Below are 23,685 nucleotides of genomic sequence, written 5' to 3'. Positions count from 1 at the left end.
AATGTGAGGTTGGTCATGCATTCTCATGGAATGTTAAGGAGAATATTATGGAGGCCAGGGCTGATTTATAGGGAAAGAAGCAGGACAAACCCAAAACAGATCAACATTTAATCACACAGTGAAAGAAAAGCATTCAGACTCAAAGTATCACCCATGTGGAATTAGACTTCAATGATGCTAACACCTACATACTTGTACATGTTTTTGGACTGTGGTAAAAGATGTGATTTTTTAATTTATTTTTTCCCCCTTCATTGAAAAAGCAACTGTTTTGTAACCATCATCTTCACTTTCTGTTATTTAGATGAAAATCTTGTTTCTTTGTTTGTTAGAAATTGATTACTGGCAGATATTTTGAGAAAATGCTAACATGCAACTCTGTTTTCCATAAGGATGGGAACTTTTGTGACCCTGGCAGAGGTGCTAGAGGCCAGGGGTTCACCACTAGATGAGGTTGAAGTCTGGTGTCTGCTGCTTGTAACCACTGAGGCCTTACTGGATGTTTCCAAGAAAGGTAATTAGCCTCTCGCTACTGCAAATGATCCATTCTACCTGTTATCCCTTACCGTCTCTGCTGCATGTTCTGTTTAGGTTCTGGCAACATGTGCAGTGTGCTCAGCCCAGGCTCGGTGCTGCTGTCCGCTAATGGGAATATGGCCTTTAAGAGCTGTGGGCGAAATGATGATGTGGCCTCCTTCGTGGCTCCTGAAGTTCTTCAGGATCACACTGCCTCCACAAGAACCACAGCTGAAAAGGTTGTAAAACCGAACTAGTCGAGACCAAAGGTCAAATCAGTGCATGTTCCTTCTCAGCCCTACCATACTATTTCCAGTTATTTTTACATTTACAAGGGGGCTACTTTTCTATTAAAAGCAAGAAACACCACCAGTATCTAAAGTAGAAAATGTCCAGAGTAGGGTAGGTAGCTCATAAGTATGGTTCAGCCAAGAGCTATTTTCAATGACACTTCAAACTTTCTGGGGTTACTGGACAATATCAAAGTAAGACCGAAAGGATTTAGACTTACAGTTGGTAGTAATACAGCTATTATCAATTCCTACATAAAGTATGAGTCATTTTGAAACAGTTCAGTGTGGTAGCATCTGGTGTGAAAACTGTCAAACAAGTAATACGAGTGACGCGCAATGAGCCAGAAGTCGAAAGTCACTTCTTCAGTGCAATTCCCTCAACTTCATGACAAATTCGCTCACTTTTTCAAACCTTATCATTTTATGAGATCACTGATAGTTGTACATACAATCTACGAAGGATCAATTCCCCCCTCAGAGACTGCAGGTGTGAATGTGGGGTTGAATGGTTGTCAGTCCATATGTTTGTCCTACAATTGACTAGCGACCAATACAAGGTGTAGTCTGTCTTGTGCCCGGCGTTAGCAGAGGGCCCCCACAACCCTGAACATGATAGGCAGTAGGAAATGGATCGCCAGATCCTTGGATGAGCAAACTTGGAATAACAAGGTGTCTTTTCTGTCCCTGCTTTCCCACAGACACTTGTGTACTCACTGGGCATGACTTTTTACTGGTGCGTGGATTATCAGCTACCTCAAAACCAGGTACTGTGCTCCTTCAAGTGTCGTCAATCCAATTAATAACAACTGGTGAAAATTCTCCAACCTTGTCTCAACAAGTGTTCTTGATGTGTCCTCCTCTAGCCTGTCCAGCTTAGTGCAGAGCTGGAGGGTTTACTCTTGAGCATGTGCGAGGACACGGTATTGAGGCGGATGGACCTGATGACAGTACTCGAGACCTGCGAGCTTCACCGCAAGACCTTCATGCTTCCTCCAGCCGAGCGGCTTGTCAAGGATCTGGTGGAAGACAGCTACAGAAACCCGGTTAGTGGACAATGAACCACACATTGATTTGATTATGTTGGTTTCCACTTGTTCTCACGGAAGAGACTAACTTCCTTGTGAAAGGTTGATCCTGTGCCAGTGACAGAAAATGGATCCCTGCTGAATGATCGCAGTCAGGTCATCAGAGACAAATTACACAGTAATAAAACTCACTAGGTTAGAGTAAAAATACAGAATGTATATACCTTACTCAATCCTGGAATGTATTTCAGGGCGGTCTTTTTGTAACTCGACATGGGTAACAAAAAAAAAGATCTCCAGAACATTCTCAGGAGCATCATACACACCTGAGTCCACAGGGTATGAAATGATGTGACTCATCTCATTTCACATATTTCAAACAAACGCTGAAGCTATGGTTAGTAGAGATTTAAGAGAATGATGAAGTCATTCCCGCCTAGGATCCCCTCGGGATGTCGACGCACTGAGAGTAACGGGAGCTGGCAGCAGTTCAATCGCACCGTCTGTAGCCCATACCTGGATGGCGGTCGACATGCTAACTCTAGATTTCTCGCACAGTTTGAGTCGACAATGAGTCTGAATGAGAAGAAAATGAAGGTAAGGAAAATTGCTATTGCATGTGCAAAATAAGTAAAGTGTAGATAAATTACTTATTTTCTGGGTTCATGGTTGGGGAATGATTTTATATTTGTATTTGCCAATTTCCCCATTGTGGGACTAATAAAGGTTGTCTAATCTAATCGATGTTCTCTGTTGTAGGACATGGGTCCAGAATTTATTAGAATGTCGGATGAGCCGGTGGTTGTTTTAGAGCTGCCTGGATCCATTTTGGTGAGAACCCAAAGGAATTCATTCCCGTCAAGTGACCATTACACATTTTGTTGAAGTAGCTAAGGGATCATGTATATAATTTAAGTTGTTGTGCAACTGATTATTTTGATGAACAGGACATTCATCCATCTCATAAAGTATATAGTGACCATTTGAAAAAGCTTTGGTTTTAATTTGGATAGTGATTGAAGGAACCAATCGGTCCCAACCAATATATCAAACCATCACGTAGAAGAACCACAAAGACAAGCTGTCTTGTCTCTTGATTAAACCAAACTGGGAGTCAAAACATACATTCCATTACAAAGTCTTCATTGTCGTTGATTATTTTTTACTTATTTAAGTAATGTTGTTGAATTGTGATAAAACTGCTTCTATTGTAGCATCTACTCAATTCTCAACAGGGCCGTTATATTGATCATAAGTTTGTACCGCTCATCACGCTTTAGTTTTCTTCTTTCATTTCATTATTCATTGTGTTTCTTCATTGGTGTAGTCAAAAAAAGGGAAATCTCCTACCACGCAGAGAGAGCTGACTGTGCTGATGCCAAACGGTCAGACCATAGCCATCAAATGTGAGGTGAAATCCAGAGGCGGAGACGTGTTTGATATGATTGTCGCTCACGCCAACCTGGTGGAGCACTTTTACTTTGGCCTTGCTTACATTGATGGTAAATAAACAATTGCACCTACAGTCATAAATTGAAGGATATGACAATTCAGTTGCTGTATCTGCTGTGTCTCAATAAATAGCGTAATAACTCAAAAGATGCGTCAACACAAGTCTCCTTTTCTCTGTCTCTGTTTCGTCAGATAACGAGTTTTTCTTTGTGGACAACGATACCAAGATTTCCAAAGTTGCTCCGGATACCTGGAAGAAAGTGCCTTCAACCACCTTTGTCCTTTTCTTCAGGGTCAAATTCTTTGTCAATGACATTTCGACAATTTTGTAAGTATTTTTGCTCCCCAACCGCCCCCCAAATTCTCATTTGTTACAAATGACCAGAAGTGATCCGGAGTCTCATCCTATCAGGCACAAGCAGACCCACCACCAGTACTACCTCCAACTTAGAAAAGACCTCTTGGATGACAGATTGTCCTGCCATGAGGAGACTTCTCTGTACCTCGGAGCTCTAGCCTTGCAAACAGAGTACGGAGACTGCATGCCTGAGGTTTGAAGAAAAATTGGCTTGAATGTGAAGTTGTGAAAAGGACACATACTGTACATTAGATGCATTTCAATTGGATAATTAAATTTAAAAAAATAAAAAAATAATGTTGCTGTTTCAGGTGTATGGTAGAAACTACTGTCGCCCTGATCAATATGTCCCCAAAAGTGTGATAGAGAAACGTGCCTTGCCTTATATTCTTGGAGAACTGCAACGGCTCCATACTAACAATGCCCAGATGCTCTCAGATGAGTCAGAACTTGAGTTTCTCAAGGTAACAATTTTTTTAATTAGAAATCCTTCATTTTGATACACACATACTGTAATTGATTTTACTCAACAACAGACTTTGGTACCGATCATGCAGGTGTGTCTGCAGCTGCCTGAATATGGTGTCTTGTTCCACCGTGTTACACGTGAAAAAAAGCCTGTAGAAGCAGAAATTATTCTTGGAGTTTGTGCCAAAGGCGTTATTGTCTATGAGGTGAAAGATGGCTGCCGAAGCACCAGACAGACATTTCATTGGAGGGAGACAGCAAGTATCTCCTCCAATGTGAGTAGAATGGTTAACCTAAAAAAAAAAATCAAACCGATGACTACCAAACAAAAATGTTAAATTTAACTTCCAATTTATTAACTAATTCTGTAAAAAAAATGTCCTTTATATTCTTCTAGAGGCATAGATTTGTAATAGAGTGCCGGGCCAGTAAGAAGAAACACACCTTCATCACAGAGACGTCAAAGATAGCCAAATACCTGTGTAACCTCTGTTCATCCCAGCACAAGTTCAACAATGAAATGAATTCTCGTCAGCTCAGTCACATCATGGTCTCAGGTCAGTTTATGAACATCACATTTCACTTCAAAGTGCATTTCTATGATACCTGCTATTTCTTTTTAGTCCAGAGACAGCAAACATGATCATAGAAATCAAACTCTATACTGGAATTTGGTGGATAATTTAGTTGCATTTGTCTGTAGATGAGAATACTCCTCAATATGCAACAGCTCGCCGGACTCAAAACAACCGGTTCAAGTCCATCATGGGTTCTGAGACGCCACAAGATAACAGTGGTCTGACCACTCCTCAACACGAGTCCCTTACAAGGCTTTGTGAGGATGTTGCTGCCAGGATTGAGGCCCGCTTTAAACAGCAGCGTCAGGGCCTTTATGAAAAAAGGTAAGGTACATAATAATCCCTTTTTATTCCACTCCCCAAAGAACACTGTTTTTCCCCTTCTCCTACAGTTTGTATGTCCTGTAACTCCAACCCATTTCGTATGCTAAGGACTGTGTTTGAATGCAGTGCAATTATGAAATGTCTCATTTGCAGCACATGCTCCAGCAGTCAGTGCGACAGCACTGGCATAGGTTCTCCAGCACGTTCTCAGAGAAGTGCATCCGAAGCCCCTTACAGCTCACCAGCAGCCAGAGGTACAACCAACACGTATGGTAGCTTTCAGTTAGTCTAATCTACTTTAGTTAGTACAACAGTATTTGCCTGAGTGTGTATTTCTGTGTCCCACAGAAACTCCAACTAAGCCATCGTCAGAGAGAGAGGTCATATGCGTTTCTCTAAAGAAAGACCCGAAGCTTGGGCTCGGTAAGATTTTACTATGACCCTCGAGAAATACAATTCCCAATGGAGATATCATCTTTGCCTTACCCCTTTCTGATATATATATATATATATATATATATATATATATATATATATATATATATATATATATATATATATATATATATATATATATATATATATATATATATCCTAGTGAGGAGACGCGGCTCAGAAAATGGAATCCATTTTCCGAGCCGCTTCTCCTCACTAGGGTCGCGGACGTGCTGGAGCCTATCCCAGCTATCATTGGGCAGGAGGCGGGGTACACCCTGAACTGGTTGCCAGCCAATCGCAGGGCACATACAAACAAACAACCAGTCACACTCGCGTTCGCACCTACGGGCAATTTAGAGTCATCAATTAACCTACCATGCATGTTTCTGGGTTGTGGGAGGAAACCGGAGTGCCTGGAGAAACCCCACGCAGGCACGGGGAGAAGATGAAAACTCCACATATATAAGGACATATATATAATTTCTTTACTTATTTTTTTACCTGTCCTGTTCAGCTGCAGCCATGCAGAATTGTGGGTCTGGATGCCTTTTGTGCTTGGAACAGTTATGCTGTGGAACGAGAGTTTGAAATACTTCCTCTTGCTTATCCTTCTTCTTTTTTTTTTTAAAATTATTCTGTTTATTGAAAATGCAACGAGACAGAAAAGGCTTTTAGTGGACAGACAGAGGGATAGAACGGACAAAGGGAATAGTGGTGCAAAACTCAGCAGAACAATAGTTGGACAGTCTAGATATTTGACTACAAGCAATGTTACAAAGTCAAATAGTGTTCTTATTTGTGGATCGGGGGACACCCAGTGAGGACATGCAACACATAACCACTAGAACAAGATGAGAGAGGACAGAAAAGGTCAGGACAGGACAGGATGTAAGAAATGAGCAAGGCAGTGCTACTGATGAGTGGTGTGGCGGAATGCTTTTATAGTGTCTAAACAACTGTGAAGAACCTGTGAGTTGATATCTTAATTCAGCCTGTGTTATTGTTTGATGTCCCATTAGAAGCAATTCAAGCCTATAATGTGTCTATGGAACATATGCATGTTATTCAACTGGTGTACGGAGTTGCGGCATGGAGGAAGGGTGGGCCTGGCCCCCACCACCCGCAAGGGGGGCATCTCCCTGTGGCCCGACAACCAAATGAGGGTGCAGGCCCTGGAGGCCACCCCAACAGAAATGTGAATAACCACCACCCACCGTATTACTATGGTTATGACTGGACTGAGTATCAACCTCCGGCTGTTATGCTGTGTTTTCTATTTTTTTTCAAGCACTTGGAAAATTCTTACTTTATATTTAAAGATTGGAAGTGTTCACATCATTCATAAATATAGTAAAGGTAACTATGTAGATCGAAAGCTCTGTCACTCTTGTCAAACCAAAACTGTGTTCATACAGGCATCATGATTGTGGGAGAGGACACAGTGGGACGTTATGACCTGGGCATTTTTATTGCATCTGTAGTGCTTGGGGGACCTGCTGATAAGGATGGACGTATACGACCAGGTACAGAATCCAAGTCTGTCACATTATTTTCAAATGTTTTTCCAAACAAACCTAATATATTTTTGACTGCTTTGATATTCGGCGGCACGGTGGCCGACTGGTTACAGCGTCAGCCTCACAGTTCTGAGTACCCAGGTTCAATCCCCGGTCCCGCCTGTGTGGAGTTTGCATGTTCTCCCCGTGCCTGCGTGGGTTTTCTCCGGGCACTCCGGTTTCCTCCCACATCCCAAAAACATGCATTAATTGGAGACTCTAAATTGCCCGTAGGTGTGTCTGTGAGTGTGAATGGTTGTTTGTTTGTATGTGCCCTGCGATTGGCTGGCAACCAGTTCAGGGTGTACCCCGCCTCCTGCCCGATGATAGCTGGAATAGGCTCCAGCACGCCCGCGACCCTAGTGAGGAGAAGCGGCTCAGAAAATGGATGGATGGATGGATGGATGCTTTGATATTCGCTGCAGCACCCCCCAAAATGAGAAAAGACCACCTGAATCGTTTCCTATAGCAAGACAAAAAAACGTCAGCTGACGCTACTTAACAACAAAAACAGTGGCCTCCGATTAAATGCAGCAAAAATGAGGACTAGTAATGATAATGGTGGTTGATATGGAGTGATTGAAGTTAAACCTCAAGCCTCTCTGGACTACAGTGGGCCTTGTGATGCGATGAAAAACATGATTTAATGTGATTTCTGATATTTATGTATGATTGTGTTGGTCCGTAGAGCATAATAGCGTGTTTATTATGAAGGCGGTATTTTGTGTAATATGCTTTTGGTAGAAAACAAAATTATAGTGACCTTTTTCCTTAGGCGGTCGCCTGATCTCTCTGAACCATATCAGCTTGGAGGGCGCCACTTTCAGCGAGGCAGCGGAGGTCATGCAGAGCAGCCCGGAGGAGGTGCAGCTCATTATCTCCCAGCCAAAAGGTGCTGTGTGTGTGTGTGTGTGTGCGCACATATGCAAGTGTATTCGTGCGTTGTCAGCATACTGTACTTACAGTATATTAATTCAGGATTTACTAAATTACATTTAAGAGATATGTATCAAGGCCTTCACATAGAAGAATCCAATCTATTTTTTTCCACTTATCTTCTGAAATAACTTTAAAACAAACTTGAACGTGTTTTTATTCTCAGCCCCCCAAACTCCAAACACTATGCGGCCTTCAGCGTTGAGGAATTATGAATCGCAAACCACACTGATGGCATATGGACAGTCAGGAAATGACAGCTTGGATGAGATTGTTTCAGTCATGATGGAGCCAAAGACCAGCTACAGACTACATCCTCCCCAAGAAGTCCGCATCCTAAACGCGCAGGTAGAGCAACATTTTCAGCATTCATACCATACACTCCCCTCCTAAGTTAAGTTTGGGTCAATTTCTTTATTTTTGCTGTGGACTCATACCATTTGGGTTTGAGCTTTTTTCCCCCTGGGTACTCTATTTACTGTATCTGATACACAACTTAATACATACATACATTATTTGAAACAAAACATTATGTCGTTAATTATTTGCATTATGCCTGGGATCCACTGGTATTTCTTCCACATTGTTCTTCAGTGATGCTTTTCCAGGAATTCGTTGTTGCCTTTTTCAGTTGTTTTCTGGGGTTACTCAATTCAATCTCTTCTTTAGCAAGTAAAATGCTTGCTCTATAGGGTTTAAGTCTGAAGATTGACTTGGGCAGTCTAAAACCTTCCATCTGTTCTCCCCCGATAAATTCCTGTTGCTTTGGAATGTGTTTTGTTTTCTTGCTCCAAGATCTCCAAATCAGTTTGGTTGCATCTTTCTTTCTGTAGACCTCTCGGTGCTTGCTGCCATCATGTGTTTTACCATCAGTGAAGATTAGTAGGCCAGCTCTCCAGAAGAAGGAATGCAAGCCCATATCATTACCTCCACTATTTCACAGATGAGCTTGTATGTTTGGGATAATGAGCAGCTCATTTCTTTCTCCAAACTTTAACCTTTAAGCTTGTACTTTTCAGAAAATTCCAGCCTAGCCTTCCTATTTTTCTTTCTAATGAGTGGTTGGCATCTTCTAGTGTAGCATTTGTATTTAACTTTGATTGTTTTTGACCTTCACTACTGTTGTCTGGAGATTGTTGATGATGTCACCAACAGTTGTTTTAAAATATTTTTTCTATTGTCAACATCTTTTGTTTTCCTTGGTCTAATCATTCAGCGCATGTTCCTTAGTACACCAGTGTTTTCCTCTTCTTCCAAATTGTTGTAATGGCTATGACCACTGTTTGCCTCTGAATGGTTTTCCATCTCCGCTCAGATTCATAATTGCTTGTTATTCACCCATAGACATATCTCTAGTTTCAATGTTGGTTATACATCAAACTAGTAAACATGTAGTCTTTATAGGCAAAACCCAAATCTGAAACTGAGCGTAGACATTTAGCTTTATTTATTGTTTGAATAAACTATATAATAACCTGAGCAACAAAACAGCTGTCAGTCACTTTTTTCTATGTATTTGTTTACATTAAAAATGGTGACTTTCAACAAAAGGTGCTGTCTTCTAAATTGTGCATCAGATCCAGATGAAAATGCCTGGAAATAAAAGCTGAAATGATCATTTCTTGTCATAGTCTTACTTACTTTACCTTTTGATAGCAACCACAAATTTTTGAATTTTCATACCAAATGCTAACCTTTGGAGGGGAGGTGTATGAAAACATGGATATGTGTAATACCTTTAAGCTATCTGTAACTCTGACCGACATTTTCATAGAAGTACTGCAATTGTACAGTGCAACATTTTTGTGTCATTTTAAGGACGGCTGCTCCCTTTCTTCCTGTCTGAACTGTGTGAGGTCGGAGGAGAGCACTGTGAAGCTCAAGAAGGTAGCAGGAAGTCTGGGCATCAGCATCACTGTGAGTTTGAAAAGTGTTTTGTGACTACTTGTGAGACATAGTACTGACTTTCTGCCTGAATGTGAAAATATAATGTAAAAAAATATATATACTGTTTTCTGGAAATGACTATAGAAGAGTTTGACATCAATGACTATACACAAAATAGAATAATAGTTCATCCACGTGCAGTCTAGCGAGCTACCTTTAGTCTAGGTAAGGAAAGGAGCACGAGTCATCCACATGACTGGGTCACAATGTCTGCTTGAATCAATCTCACTAACATTTGTGGTCTGCTAGGATTACAGACAGAAAAGCTGCTCTTGTTGTTACTGCAAAGATGTTTCATCCAACTTTCAAAGTTAGAGTATTCTTTATTTGTATAGCATTAATACAAGGCAAAATGCTATCATTCAGGGTGGTGTCAACACTAACGTTCCCAATGGCGGAATCTACATCAAGAGGCTTGTTCCAGGAGGGTCCGCTGAGAGAGACGGGCGAATACACGCAGGTAAAACTAAGTAATCAGAGCAGGTATAGCAAATGCATCTTCAAATAAAGTTATGTGACATGTTACATTCAAGTAAAATTGTAAAACCCACCAAAGGCACAACGTAAAACTGATGGACACACATAGAACTAGTATGAACACATAATAATAATAAATCGGTGTATTTTTTTTCCGACTGGTAACAAATCAGCAACAGTGTTAAATGGGAATAAAAGGAAAGAAAAATATCTGATTAAAAAGAATGGGTGGCTAAGATTTGGTATATCGTGGGCTGTTTACAGCAACTTGTTTTGGACATTTCATAGCAGCAATTTTGCAGCCTAAAAAAAGCAAACACTTAAAAATAGGTCTCAAAGTAAAAAAAAAAAAAAAAAAAAAAAAAGTTAAAACTCAATTTCTTTTTAAATTTTACCCAAAAATTTAGTTTTTGTCAATAACACTTCTCCAGCAAAATATACATTTACTGCATCGCTTGTGTATTCAAAAGATAGTTTAGTCCGGGTCTATCAGTTGGCGCTCATGCAGTTGTGATTTCAGTCATTTTTGCACATCTACATTATGGGAACGGGGTTTGTTTTGACGATAATATCACATCAAAGAATATCTGTGACAAAGCACCAAAACAGGTAACAAGAACAGTAAAAATATGACTGTACTTCTTTTGTTTTCTGTTCCAAGGTGATAGGATATTAGAGGTTGATGGGATCAGTTTTCAAGGTGTCACCTATGAGCAGGCTGTGGAGTGTCTGTGCAAAACTGCGGAGGTAAATTGCACAATTCGAATGATCATTCTACAGTTGAAGGAGATGCTGATGAAAAATCTCCCATCTTTGCGTCTCCACTCCTACTAACCAGATGGTGACTTTGGCTGTGGAGAGTGTGCCCATGAGCTTTCCCAGGGTTTCTCTGTGCACCTACACCGACACCAGTGAACCCAATCATAGCGTCGATGGAGCTACGAGGCAGCTCAGGACCAACAGCTCCTCATCCATTAGCACACCTTCCCACATATTCTGTGACTGGCCAAGAGACTACAACTTTGTTACTGACGGTATGTTCACGGTATGTTACTTGCAAGGTATTTTACTGGACGAATGAATGTACATTTACTTAAGATAGAATCGTGAGAGAGCCATTAGTTGTCACTAAGCTGAGTGGTTTAATAGCAAATTTATCTGACTGCATGAAGATGACCTTTCACATACTTACGCTTCCTGATCTTCCTTTCTAAAAATGACCTTCCTAATCTCTGGCCTCCCTTATCCTTGGGTCTGCCGTCCCTCCTGCTTAACACAGAGAGTAGACCATTTTCTAATAAATTAACAGGCTCTGCGGGGAAAAAAAAAACATAATAATACTCCCGTTGCCAGTGCAGTTCTTAATTTGTCACCTGCTTATTGATGGAGTAATATAGTTTTTATTCTCTGCTTTCATTGTTGTCTCCAAAAGCTGGGAGGACATGCAAGTAATAATTTATTTACTCTGAATTTGTAATTTAATATTAACTGTATGTACGTGTATTATCTAAACCAATGCAAACTGTGTATTAAGTAACAAATAAAGTAAATGTGCAATGAACATATCTTAATATTACAAATTTACAAATAAACTAATTGTATAATACACATAATTCAATATAATACATTTCCTTTTTTCTTATCGAAGCCATAGTAGGCATTGGGTGGCGTAATACATGTAAATGTAAATACAACATGTATAACTGCAACAAAGTAAAAGATGTCATATTTTATATCATATAGTAACAACACAAAAATATCACATCAAAGAAGCTAAATGTGCTTGAAAAACTTTAACAACATGTCTTATCTTAACTAGTGCAGAAATGCAGCACGACCTCTGAAATTCATGAGAATGCTTAATAGCTAGTTAGCCTACCAAATCCTTGCTAAAAACAAACGTGTTTAAAGTTAGATTTTAGGGGAACAGTGTTAGTTGATTGTTAGTTTATATGCAGGGATCTTAAACTACATTTTCCAGCTATCATTTTTGAGACCTTTCAAGATCAGTTTTCAGCTTTCTTAACACTGTACATATGTGGCAAATTGTAGCATTATATAAAAAAAATTAAATGAAAAAAATCTGTACATACCCCAATTCTATTTAAGATGGGACTTGGCGTCAAACATAAATAAAAACACAATACAATGATTTGCAAATATTTTTCAACCTATATTCAATTGACTACACTACAAAGACAAGATCCATCAATCTATCCATTTTCTTTACCGCTTATCCTCACTAGGGTCGCGGGCTGCTGGAGCCCATCCTAGCTATCTTCGGGCGGGAGGCGGGGTACACCCTGAACCGGTCGCCAGCCAATCGCAGGTCACATAGAAACAAACAACCATTCAGACTCACATTCACACCTACGGGCAATTTAGAGTCTTCAATCAACCTACCCGGCGAAAACCCACCCATGCACGGGGAGAACATGCAAACTCCACACAGGCGGGGCCGGAATTTGAACCCCAGTCTCCAGAACTGTGAGGCAGATGTGCTCACCAGTCGCCCACCATGCCGGTACAAAGAAAAGATATTTAATGTTCAGATTGATTAATTTTTTTTCTCATTATTTTTTCAAATATTTTCTCATTTTGATGCCTGCAACACATTCCAAAAAAGCTGGAAAAGGGACAACAAAACACTGGGAATATTGAGAAATGCACAAAAAACACCCGTTTGGAAAATTCCAAAGATGAACAGGCTAATTGGAAACAGGTGCGTGTCATGATTGGGTATTAAAGGAGCATGCCCAATAGACTTGGTTGTTCACAAGCAAGTATTGGGCGAGGTTCACCACATTGTGAAAAATGCATGAGCAAATAGTCCAACAGTTTAAGAATTAATTGCAAGGAATTTAGGAATTTCATCATCTGCGGTCCACAATATCATGACAAGATACAGAGAATCTGGCGAAATCTCTGCATGTAAGCGGCAAGGCTGAAAACCAACATTGAATGCCCTTGACCTTCAGCCTCTGATTCGGGACTGCATTAAAAACCAGCATAATTGTGTATGTGTGTACATTGCTCTGAGGGCTCAGGAGCACTTCAGAAAACCATTGTCAGTTAACACAGTTCGTTACTACATCTACAAATGCAAGTTCAACTGTACTATGCAAAGCGAAAGACATATATCAAAAACATCCAGAAATGGCGGCTTTTCTGGGCTCGAGCTTATCTGAGATGGATTAACGCAAAGTGGAAAAGTGTACTGTGGTCTGACGAGTCCACATTTCACATTGTTTTTGGATTTCATGGACATCGTGTCCTCCGGGCCAAAGAGGAAAGGGACCGTCTGAATTGTTATCAGCGCAAAGTTCAATAGCCAGCATCTGTGATGGTATGGCGGTGTGTTTGTCCCCATGGCATGGGTAACTTGCACATCTGTGTAGGCACCATTAACGCTGAAAGGTACATACAGGTTTTGGTGCAACATATGCTGCCATCCAAGCAACGTCTTTTTCAGGGATGTCCCTGGTTATTTCAGCAAGACAATGCCAAGCCAGATTCTGTACATGTTACAACAGTGAGGTTTCGTAGTAAAAGAGTGCAAGTACTAGACTGGCCTGCCAGCAGTCCATACCTGACTACCATTGAAAGTGTGTGGCGCATTCATTCATTCATTCCTTCATTCATTCATCTTCCTTTCTGCTTATTGTCACTAGGGTCGCAGGCGTGCTGGAGCCTATCTCAGCTATCGCGGAGTACACCCTGAACCAATCGCAGGGCACATATAAAGAAAGAACCATTCACACTCAAATTTCACAGCTAGAGTCTTCAGTTAACCTACCATGCATGTTTTTAGGATGTGGGAGGAAACCGGAGAACCCGGAGAAAACCCATGCAGGCACGGGGGAGAACATGCAAACTCCACACAGCTGAGACCGGATTTGAACCCGGGTCCTCAGAACTGTGAGGCAGACATGCTAACCAGTCGTCCACTGTGCCGCCGCAAAATAGCGCAAAATATGACAATGAAGACCCCGGACTCTTGAGCAACTGAAGCACATCAAACAAGAACGGGAAAGAATTCCACCTACAAAGCTTCAACAGTGGACCCAGTTCCCAAATCCTTATTGAGTGTTGTTAAAAGGAAATGTGATGTAACACAGTGGTAAACATGCCCCTGGCTCAGCTTTTTTTGGAATGTGTTGGAGGCATCAAATTCATAATAAGTATTTGCAAAAAACAATAGTTTATCTATTTGAACACTAAACATGTTGCCTTAGTAGCGTATTCAATAGAATATAGGTTGAAAAGGCAAATCATTCTATCCATCTATCCATTTTCTGAGCCACTTCTCCTCACTAGGGTCACGGGCGTGCTGGAGCCTATCCCAGCTGTCATCGGGCAGGAGGCGGGGTACACCCTGAACTGGTTGCCAGCCAATCGCAGGGCACATACAAACAAACAACCATTCGCACTCACAGTCATGCCTACGGGCAATTTAGAGTCTCCAATTAATGCATGTTTTTGGGATGTGGGAGGAAACAGGAGTGCCCGGAGAAAACCCACGCAGGCACGGGGAGAACATGCAAACTCCACACAGGCGGGGCTGGGGATTGAACCGGGGTCGTCAGAACTGTGAGGCTCTAACCAGTCGGCCACCGTGCCACCCAAATCATTCTATTCTGTTTTTATTTACACTTTACACAAGGTCCCAACTTCATTGGAATTGGGTTTGTATAGCTAGCATATTGTCACTATATGTCACTGGCATAAATAGACAAATAAATATATATTTGTAATTAATAAATAATTTTCAGACAAATTAAATGAAATTGGATAATTTGCTACGGCGTGCCCGATGATCTCTCTGGTTGGGAATCATTGATTTATAATGTACATGCCAGTGCAGCCACTCTCCTGATGCTGCTTGGGTTAGTGCTTCCCTGAAAGTCACTCTCTCAATTATAGCACACGCAAGGTAAATGTCGCTCCACAATCTCATTTGGATGTGGAGTCATGTTAAATATGATGCACTAACAAGAATTGGCTGTTATTCTCTCCTCTTCCCTGCATCTCCACTGTCCCTCACCGAAACCACTTAGAAAATACACAGGAAGTGACTCTGACTAGGAGCGCCAAAGGTCTGGGCTTCAGATTCGTTATGTGTGAGCTGGACCCGCCCGTTCCGGACTTTGGCAGCCTGATCCTGATAAAGCAGCTTTTCCCCGGCCAGCCGGCCCAATTGAGTGGCAAGATCAATGAGGGAGATGTGCTTTTGGCCATCAACGGCCACTCACTCAAGGAGCTGTCTTATCCAGTATGTGGATTAAGGGTTTTAAATTCAAAAGTTCACTTCTAACTGAAATCTTACCAACTACAACATTACATCTCCAACATTTTACAACTCATATTTGGGGTGTTGTTCATTATCTCCAATATATATTTTTGTAGAACGTACTGAAGCTGTTCAAGACGTCAGCCCCTGAGGTCCGGTTGACTCTCTGTAGGCCTTCAACAGGTATTTACACACACACTTCCTTCCTGGAAATGCGCACTGGCACTCGGTTTAGTTTCTCACCTTGTGTTTTCGTCAGGGATCCTTCCATCCATCCAACAGCTTACAGGAACATGAGCAAGTCACGTGTCACACTGCAGCAACCAAGAACACGTGGAAGCACTGCTTTGCTTCCTGATCAGACAGAACCGAGATACGAATATTCTTCTGGTAAACGAGAGCAGGTCAGTACTGTGCGACCTGACATTATGAACATACACCTGGAGTTACATTCTCTACGTTTAACTAATGAGTTAACCAGAGGTGGGGAAATAGGTGATGTCCAGTAGTTCAGAGGGATGATTTTTTATATTTTTTGCGTGATTGAGGAATTATGGCATAGCAGTTCAAGATCTTATTTCATTTTTCCAGCATACTAAAGAACCAGATGCACTGACTGCAGGTGAAACATGGGTGTCAGTAGTTTGTTTGTGGAGAGCAGCAGCAAAGCAAAGGTGAGGAACTGAGTACTAACTGTATCAATACATACAGTATTTGTGAGACTTGTGTGTATATTTTTAGCATACTTGAATTCTCAGTCCTTATGATAAATCTGTTGGGTCCCTCTTAAATATATATGGTCTAAGTGATAACCAGCAATACATGCATAAAACATGAAATCTCTTTATTCAAATGCAGCAAACTGGGTTGGTGGGAAACGTTATAAAGCATCTACCACAAGGTGGCAGACTTGTGCTACAAATAGTCAGATGCCCCCCCCCCCCCCCCCCTTTCTTTTTTTTTTTTTTTTCCTGCTACGGTTCAACGTTATTTCTCCTACTTGCCAGTAGGTTACCGATAGTAAAGGAAACTGGACTATACACTAAGAAGATGCAGCCATTCTGGTCTTTTAAGGATAATTGAGCTTCTTTGCACCATACTGTGGCTTTTCCTTGCACACAAAGACACACACACACACACACAGACACATATCTATATATATATGTAATAAACTGACCCTGTAACGGTATTAAACATTTTAAAATGTTTAAGGTTTTGTTTGAGGAAGCTACTGTTTTCTCTTTAAAATAATAATGTAAACCAGAATTTGACCTCAATGTAGATGATTGTTTATTTATTTTTTTAAGGAAAACACTAAATAACTATCAAGTCAATTTGGGCACCACAGATACACACACACACTTCCCTGGGGGAGGAGGAGCCAGTAATAGTCCGTCGTAAAATAAGGGTTCCTGTATTTCGGTGAAACCCAGTAGTGCATCTGGATCCCATCACAACTGGTGCTCCGTTTGCAAATGATCCCAAATGTTTCTAATTATGCCAGTGGAGACGGCCCAAGGCTGTGTGAGTGTGCGCATGTGTTTTTTTTTGTGTGTGTAATCGCCCTGAAGGACATGCACACCCAAACACTGGCCTCTGTTTATTCATGAGCGGAGAAACAGAAATGGACAGCGCGTTCTTGACCTGTGCAGCCTCTGCTTAGGTCACTGCACATGGTGATGACTGATGAGGGAATGGTGGAGTATGGGCAGATTTTCACTCAGCGTTCCCTTTTGACGTAACAGCGGGGACTTGAGTATAAAATTTCGTCATAATGTCGGATCATTTTCTAGTAGAATTTGTACACTATTACAGCACACTATTGTGGGCAGTGAGAGATTTAGTTAGCTAATTAGTCTTTCCCACAAACCTTGGTTGAGTACCAAGACATAGTCCAGAAGAACCCATCTTGATGAAAAGGTGCGAACAGAGGAATTCATTTACACTTCAACATTCGACTCAATATTCTCCAAGGGCGTTGTCCGTACACATTCGTACATCTTACGCCGTCCTCCATGAACCAGGATACACAAACAAACACAAAACTAGTACTTTTGGAGGTGTGGTGCATGGGCAATGGAAGAACTGGAAAACGCTGGTGATTGTTGAATTATGTATTTTTACTTTTTCCATTTGGTTTCGGTGGAGAAGTTGCGGTCTGACGCCAGTCAATCTCCTTTTAGATTTCTGATATAATTTTACATAAGTTTCCTTGTGCGATTAAAAAAAATTGAAATGAATGTAATAAACTGACCTTGTAACGGTTATATTATGTCCCTGTATAAAAAAAAAAAAAACATGACACTAGTGTGTGTTGAAGTCATTCTTAATTAATACTCACCTAATAAACTTAAATAATAAAAAAATAACCCAAAACATCACCATTATTAGTCAACAATACCTGTCTTTTATGGAGACTTGAAGAAGTAACTCTAACTAACAAACCATCATTTTAATAATTCTCAGTGTCAAGATCTTCAACCTGAAACCTCAGGACTATGTTCACAAAAAACAAAATCAGGATATAATCCTGTCTGGTTTAGCTGCGTCCCTAACTGTAAGCAAAAAGATTTGACATCATGAGAATTAGAGCATAGCCATAAAAGGTGGCAGACTTGTTTTTGACAACACAAGGTCATGGGTAAACGTGATTGCTGTAATGCTAGGGCTGCGTGAAACACCACCCAGACAAATGGGCACAATGATGCACTTTGGCAGGCCTCAAAGGCCTCGCTCAGCATTGCAAGTCATTGTTCACTTTTTCCATTGCAGCTACTGTGACGCACGCTCCAGTCGAGAGACAGCAATGGATGCTGGGTGCACGCATCAGGCCATTTTCCCGCTTATATGTCCCCTCTCATTCGGCTAGTTCCACATTTAAAGCGATGGTGCTGATACATTAAGTGGACTGCCATGATTGAAAAGAAACCATGTTTTTGTGATGGACCTTGAATCCATCACCAGGGCTCCAGTGCCATGCATCACTTAAAGGAAGGAAAAAGTACTCCAGTCCTATTTAAGGGAAATCCATAAATATCCTATTAGTGGCGACTGAAAACGGATATTCCAAGTATAATTACGTCCTGACCAGAAGTATCTAATAATGAAACCAATAGTAATTGAGCATTTCTAGGGAGAAAAGCACCTATCTAAGTGAGCCACTGATGCAGTGAAGCTTGCAAAGGTAAATGAGGGGACGTCATTGAAGAGGAAGTAATCAGAAGGTAATACAAGTTCAATATGACAAATGAATGGATAGAGGTTGATGGGGGCTTTTATATCCATGCACACATTGGTCTTCGCAGTGAAGCCATCATGTATCAGCAAAGTTTAGTGTGGGAGGTCCTCCCAAGAGGAGGCTGGTTGACAAACTCGAGGGACAAAATCTACAGCTTTTTCTACGGAAATGATCATTAAACGAGTCCATTGCATTAGGAAAGCAAAACAGCCTGATGAGATGAACATGGAGCCCCAGGCTAGTTCTTCAGGTGGAAATGACTGTAAAAGATTTGCTCATTTGACAACAGGAATATGATACTTATAATACTTAACGAAATGGAGGCGAAAGATAGCTTCGTCAACATTTGAGTATTTAAACGTCAAGAAAAAAGGTCATGCACAAAATCACGTTGTAAATAAGTCATCATATTAGTGCGCCCCAGTAATTCTCAGTAATCCCTTTATTTGAGAAGTTTAATGGCTTTGGTTTGCTTTTTGGAAGAAAACAAAAACGTCTACCAATACAAGAGAAGGTGGCAGTAAAAAAAATTGATTAATATAATCTCAGAAACACCCTTAGTCAGTCACACCCTTACCTTCACATCTGGTAACGATATACACTAATGCAGTTTCATTCCTCCAGTGCACATTAAACTCAAATGCAAACAGACCAAGACTCATTAATAATATTGGTACCCTTCCGTTAAAGAAGAAAACTCCACAATGCTCATTGAAATAACGGACAAAAGTAATAATAGATGAAAAATGTCCTGAAAAGTATCTGATTCAAGCATTGATTTTCAATTGTAGTCCAACAGAATTATTAAAAACAAATAATAATGAAACAAGGACCGAACAAAAACCATGGAACCCTTGATAATCTGTTGCACAACGTTCTTTGGCCAGCAATTGCCTCAGATCTAACAATATCTGTAACTCTCAAAGAGACTTCTCAACAGGTATTTTTGCCCACTCCTCATCTTGTGTTTGTTGTTATTTTTGTTGTTGTTTTTAAGATGTACAGTGGCAACGGAAAGGTTTTAGACCCCCTTAAATTTATTAAAAAAGAAAAACCGAAAAATCACACGGCCATAAGTATTCAGACCCTTTGCTGTGACACTCATATATTTAACTCGAGTGCTCTCCATTTCTTCTGATCATCCTTAAAATGGTTTTACACCTTCATTGGAGTCCAGCTGTGTTTGATTATACTGATTGGACTTGATTAGGAAAGCCACACCCCAGTCTATATAAGACCTTACAGCTCACAGCAAATGAGAATCACGAGGTCAAAGGAACTGCCTGAAGAACTCAGAGACAGAATTGTGGCAAGGCACAGATCTGGCCATGGTTACAAAAAATTCTGCTGCATTTAAGGTTCTTAAGAGCACAGTGGCCTCCATAATCCTGAAATGGAAGACGTTTGGGACGACCAGAACCCTTTCTAGAGCTGGCCATCCAGCCAAACTAAGTTATCGGGAGAGAAGAGCCTTGGTGAGGGAGGTAAAGATGAACCCAAAGATCACTGTGGCTGAGCTCCAGAGATGCAGTCGGGAGATGGGAGAAAGTTCTAGAAAGTCAACCATCACTGCAGCCCTCCACCAGTCGGGGCTTTATGGCAGAGTGGCCTCTCCTCAGTGCAAGACACATGAAAGCCCGCAAAGAGTTTACTAAAAAAAAAACCTGAAGGACTCCAAGATGGTGAGAAATAAGATTCTCTGGTCTGATGAGACAAAGATAGAAATTGTTGGCCTATTGTTGGCCCTAATTCTAAGTGGCATGTGTGGAGAAAAGCAGGCACTGCTCATCACCTGTCCAATACAGTCCCAACAGTGAAGCATGGTGGTGGCAGCATTATGCTGTGGGGGTGTTTTTCAGCTGCAAGGACAGGAGGACTGGTTGCAATCAAAGAAAAGATGAATGCGGCCAGGTACATGGGTATCCTGGACGAAAACCTTCTCCAGAGTGCTCAGAACCTCAGACTGGGCCAAAGGTTCACCTTCTAAAAAGACAATGACCCTAAGCACACAACTAAAATACAGAAGGAGTGGCTTCAGAACAACTCCGTGGCTGCTTTTGAATGGCCCAGCCAGAGCCCTGACTTTAACCCAATTGAGCATCCCTTGAAAGACCTGAAAATGTCTGCCCACCAACGTTCACCATCCAACCTGACAGAACTGGAGAGGATCTGCAAGGAGGAATGGCAGATGATCCCCAAATCCAGGTGTGAAAAACATGTTGCATCATTCCCAAAAAGACTCATGGCTGTATTAGCTCAAAAGGGGGCTTCTCCTAAATACTCAGCAAAGGGTCTGAATACTTATGGCTGTGTGATATTGCAGTTTTTCTTTTTTAATAAATCAGCAAAATTTTCAACAATTCCATTTTTTTTATGTCAATATGGGGTGCTGTGTGTACATTAATCTGGAAAAAAAATAATTAAAATTATTTTAGCAAATGGGTGCAATATAACAAAGAGTGAAAATTTAAGGGGGTACCCACTGTATGTTTTGGGTCATTATCTTGTTGGCGGTCACATGACCTCCAACTGAGATCAGACTGTCTGTCAGTACCCGACACAGATTCAACACACACAAAGTGAATTTTGACAAATGTTATTTTAGTGACCATCGTGTGTTTTCTTTAACAGAAGGGCGGCAACAATTTTGTCCACGTTTGTACTTGTACTATTTCTTATTAATTAACTTTTGTCACTATAAAGAACTGCATCCAGAATTCTGGGGAATATTGTTGAGCCTTGTTTGAGGTCTGAGCTATACTGCCACTGTAGTTGTAAACCATCTGTGCTCCTGCTTCAAAGGTTAGGGAAGAGATTTTCACATCGGAAGGAGGAATGATACATACAGCAGATGTACTGTAGAAAAACTTTACAATAATGATCAAAGCAGAATGACGAAGTTTGTACAGTACTATCAAAATTTTATTTTTTAATGTAAGGTGACATTAAAAATATTCACAGCAAAAAAGGATTTTACTCAGACCGTGTCAGAGGAATAAATTACTACAAAACCTTACAACCAAGCAATTCTTAATGTTTACATGATAGAAGCTACTAATGTATCTACCACTTGATGTCCAAAAATATGTGAACATGACGGGAATTGAATTAACTGTGTCTGCCTACTTCTGCAAAGTGGTACTTTGCTCCCTTTCAGACTCTAACCATTGGGCTTTTTTCTGGTTTGCTGATTCTTTTACATCATGCAGAAGGTACACAAGCTACTACTTTAGCAAATGTATATTTGCACAGTGAAATAGCTATGCAAATGTCATACCTGCTGTACACTGTCTCTTCTATTACTTTACCATTTGGGCTGTATGAATGCGGACAAGACCACTCGAAGCTGCATTTGGCATGCAACACTTCTTGTATTCTTCTTTTGAGCCAAAGCTTGAGGTGGAGAAACTGCGGAGGAACATACAATAAATGATCTTAGCTATCCCATCCATTTATCTTCCCCTCATTATTCAGTTGGGAGTCGTAATGACAGCAGTTTTCTTTGTCTGTGGCCACCTTCCCAATTTCCCTGGGAGGATACTGAGGCCAACTGTGAGATAGTTCCTCCAGTGTGTCCTAGTTCTGCTCCAATGGCATCCTCCCAGTTGGAATTGCCCAGAACACCTCACCAGGGAGGTGACCAGGAGCATCCGGAATAGATGCGATCTCAACTGGCTCCTCTCCACGGGAAGAAGCACCGGCTCGACTCTTGACCTCCTCCCAGATGACCAAACTACTAATCTCTGAGGGCAGAGAAAAGAAATTTCCACCACTTGTATCTGCAACCTTGTCCTTTCTGTCTGCTCATGACCATAGGTGAGGTCTTCACCATGACAGTCCAATATAGTGTCCACATCACTGTTGATGCTACACTAACTCCACAGTTGATTTCACCAGTGCAGCATCAACAGTGATTGGGATTGACACATCTTTCCTTCTGTCACTCGCGAACAAGATCCCACGATGCTTAAATTCCTCCACCAAAGTCAAGATTACAACCCCAAATCAAGGGGTGCAAAGCACTCTTTTCCAAGTGAGAATCATGGCCTCAGATTCAGAGTAGCTGGTTCTCATTCCAACTGCTTTACCTCGAAACAAAGCCATCAGAACCACGTTATCCACAAACAGCAGTCGAGCTACGAGAACTTTGATTTGATCAGATTTTGGTTGGACTCGGGCGTTTGCACGTCAAAGTAATCCAATAACTAAATGTTTTTTAATGCCGTGTAAATTTACTGCATGATTGACAAAAATCATACATTGTGGAGAGTAAGCCACACATGAAGTACACAGCCACAGACCCAACGAGGCCCCTTGGTACAACGATTAAGTGTGAGATTAGAGTTGATCCTCCACAAGAGGTCAGGAATCTCTGAATGTGGACACAGAAGTGAGTGTGTTAATGGTTAAAACACAGTCCATTGCAACCTTACTGTGTGGATCTTGATGCAGCGGGCCACCCAGGTTTGCATGTGAAAATGTTAAAGAAATAAATCAGATTGTAGCTGTTGTTTTACAATAGGAGGGGTCTATGAACTCGACCCGCACAGTGTACAAACTTGTGCAAAGTAGGCAGAACATAGTTGAGAATATTCCTCCGAGGGTTCCTGTTAAAGGTTCTGGGTCTCCGAGCTGCCCAAGATGAAGAAAACATCTCATGGATGTCCCTCGTGGATGTGGAATGAATTGTGAAGGCAATAATCATCTTGTCATGTAGGTTGCAGGAGCATCCAACAAATAAGAGCATACACGATATGCAACTCACACGTGTTATAAATCCAACCTGTCT

The 23,685-nt window shown here is 41.1% G+C and overlaps 1 protein-coding gene across 7 annotated transcripts in view; it reads left to right on the top strand.

Annotated features, from left to right (window-relative positions):
- frmpd2 (FERM and PDZ domain containing 2) overlaps positions 1-23,685 on the top strand; it is a 30,290-nt gene that overhangs the window by 582 nt on the left and 6,023 nt on the right. For 3 of the 7 annotated variants that reach the window (XM_061756282.1, XM_061756281.1, XM_061756283.1), the window contains exons 2-29: positions 393-514; positions 592-755; positions 1,508-1,573; positions 1,673-1,852; positions 1,937-2,012; positions 2,086-2,173; positions 2,275-2,431; positions 2,594-2,665; positions 3,162-3,336; positions 3,479-3,614; positions 3,699-3,837; positions 3,956-4,108; positions 4,181-4,387; positions 4,510-4,669; positions 4,816-5,014; positions 5,168-5,268; positions 5,363-5,437; positions 6,868-6,975; positions 7,784-7,900; positions 8,111-8,292; positions 9,763-9,861; positions 10,258-10,351; positions 11,030-11,115; positions 11,207-11,402; positions 15,426-15,640; positions 15,775-15,841; positions 15,918-16,062; positions 16,250-16,332. In XM_061756282.1, the coding sequence (XP_061612266.1) occupies positions 394-514; positions 592-755; positions 1,508-1,573; positions 1,673-1,852; positions 1,937-2,012; positions 2,086-2,173; positions 2,275-2,431; positions 2,594-2,665; positions 3,162-3,336; positions 3,479-3,614; positions 3,699-3,837; positions 3,956-4,108; positions 4,181-4,387; positions 4,510-4,669; positions 4,816-5,014; positions 5,168-5,268; positions 5,363-5,437; positions 6,868-6,975; positions 7,784-7,900; positions 8,111-8,292; positions 9,763-9,861; positions 10,258-10,351; positions 11,030-11,115; positions 11,207-11,402; positions 15,426-15,640; positions 15,775-15,841; positions 15,918-15,955 (3,471 nt within the window). In that variant the 5' untranslated portion in view covers position 393 and the 3' untranslated portion in view covers positions 15,956-16,062; positions 16,250-16,332. Of the gene's footprint in view, positions 1-392; positions 515-591; positions 756-1,507; positions 1,574-1,672; positions 1,853-1,936; positions 2,013-2,085; positions 2,174-2,274; positions 2,432-2,593; positions 2,666-3,161; positions 3,337-3,478; positions 3,615-3,698; positions 3,838-3,955; positions 4,109-4,180; positions 4,388-4,509; positions 4,670-4,815; positions 5,015-5,167; positions 5,269-5,362; positions 5,438-6,867; positions 6,976-7,783; positions 7,901-8,110; positions 8,293-9,762; positions 9,862-10,257; positions 10,352-11,029; positions 11,116-11,206; positions 11,414-15,425; positions 15,641-15,774; positions 15,842-15,917; positions 16,063-16,249; positions 16,333-23,685 lie in introns of those variants that run through there. The other 4 variants (XM_061756285.1, XM_061756284.1, XM_061756287.1 and 1 more) reach the window with 4 other exon arrangements.

Source organism: Phyllopteryx taeniolatus, chromosome 19, assembly GCF_024500385.1.
Source record: "Phyllopteryx taeniolatus isolate TA_2022b chromosome 19, UOR_Ptae_1.2, whole genome shotgun sequence".
NCBI classification, from domain to species: Eukaryota; Metazoa; Chordata; class Actinopteri; order Syngnathiformes; family Syngnathidae; genus Phyllopteryx; species Phyllopteryx taeniolatus.
This window is presented reverse-complemented; position numbering and strand designations above follow the sequence as displayed.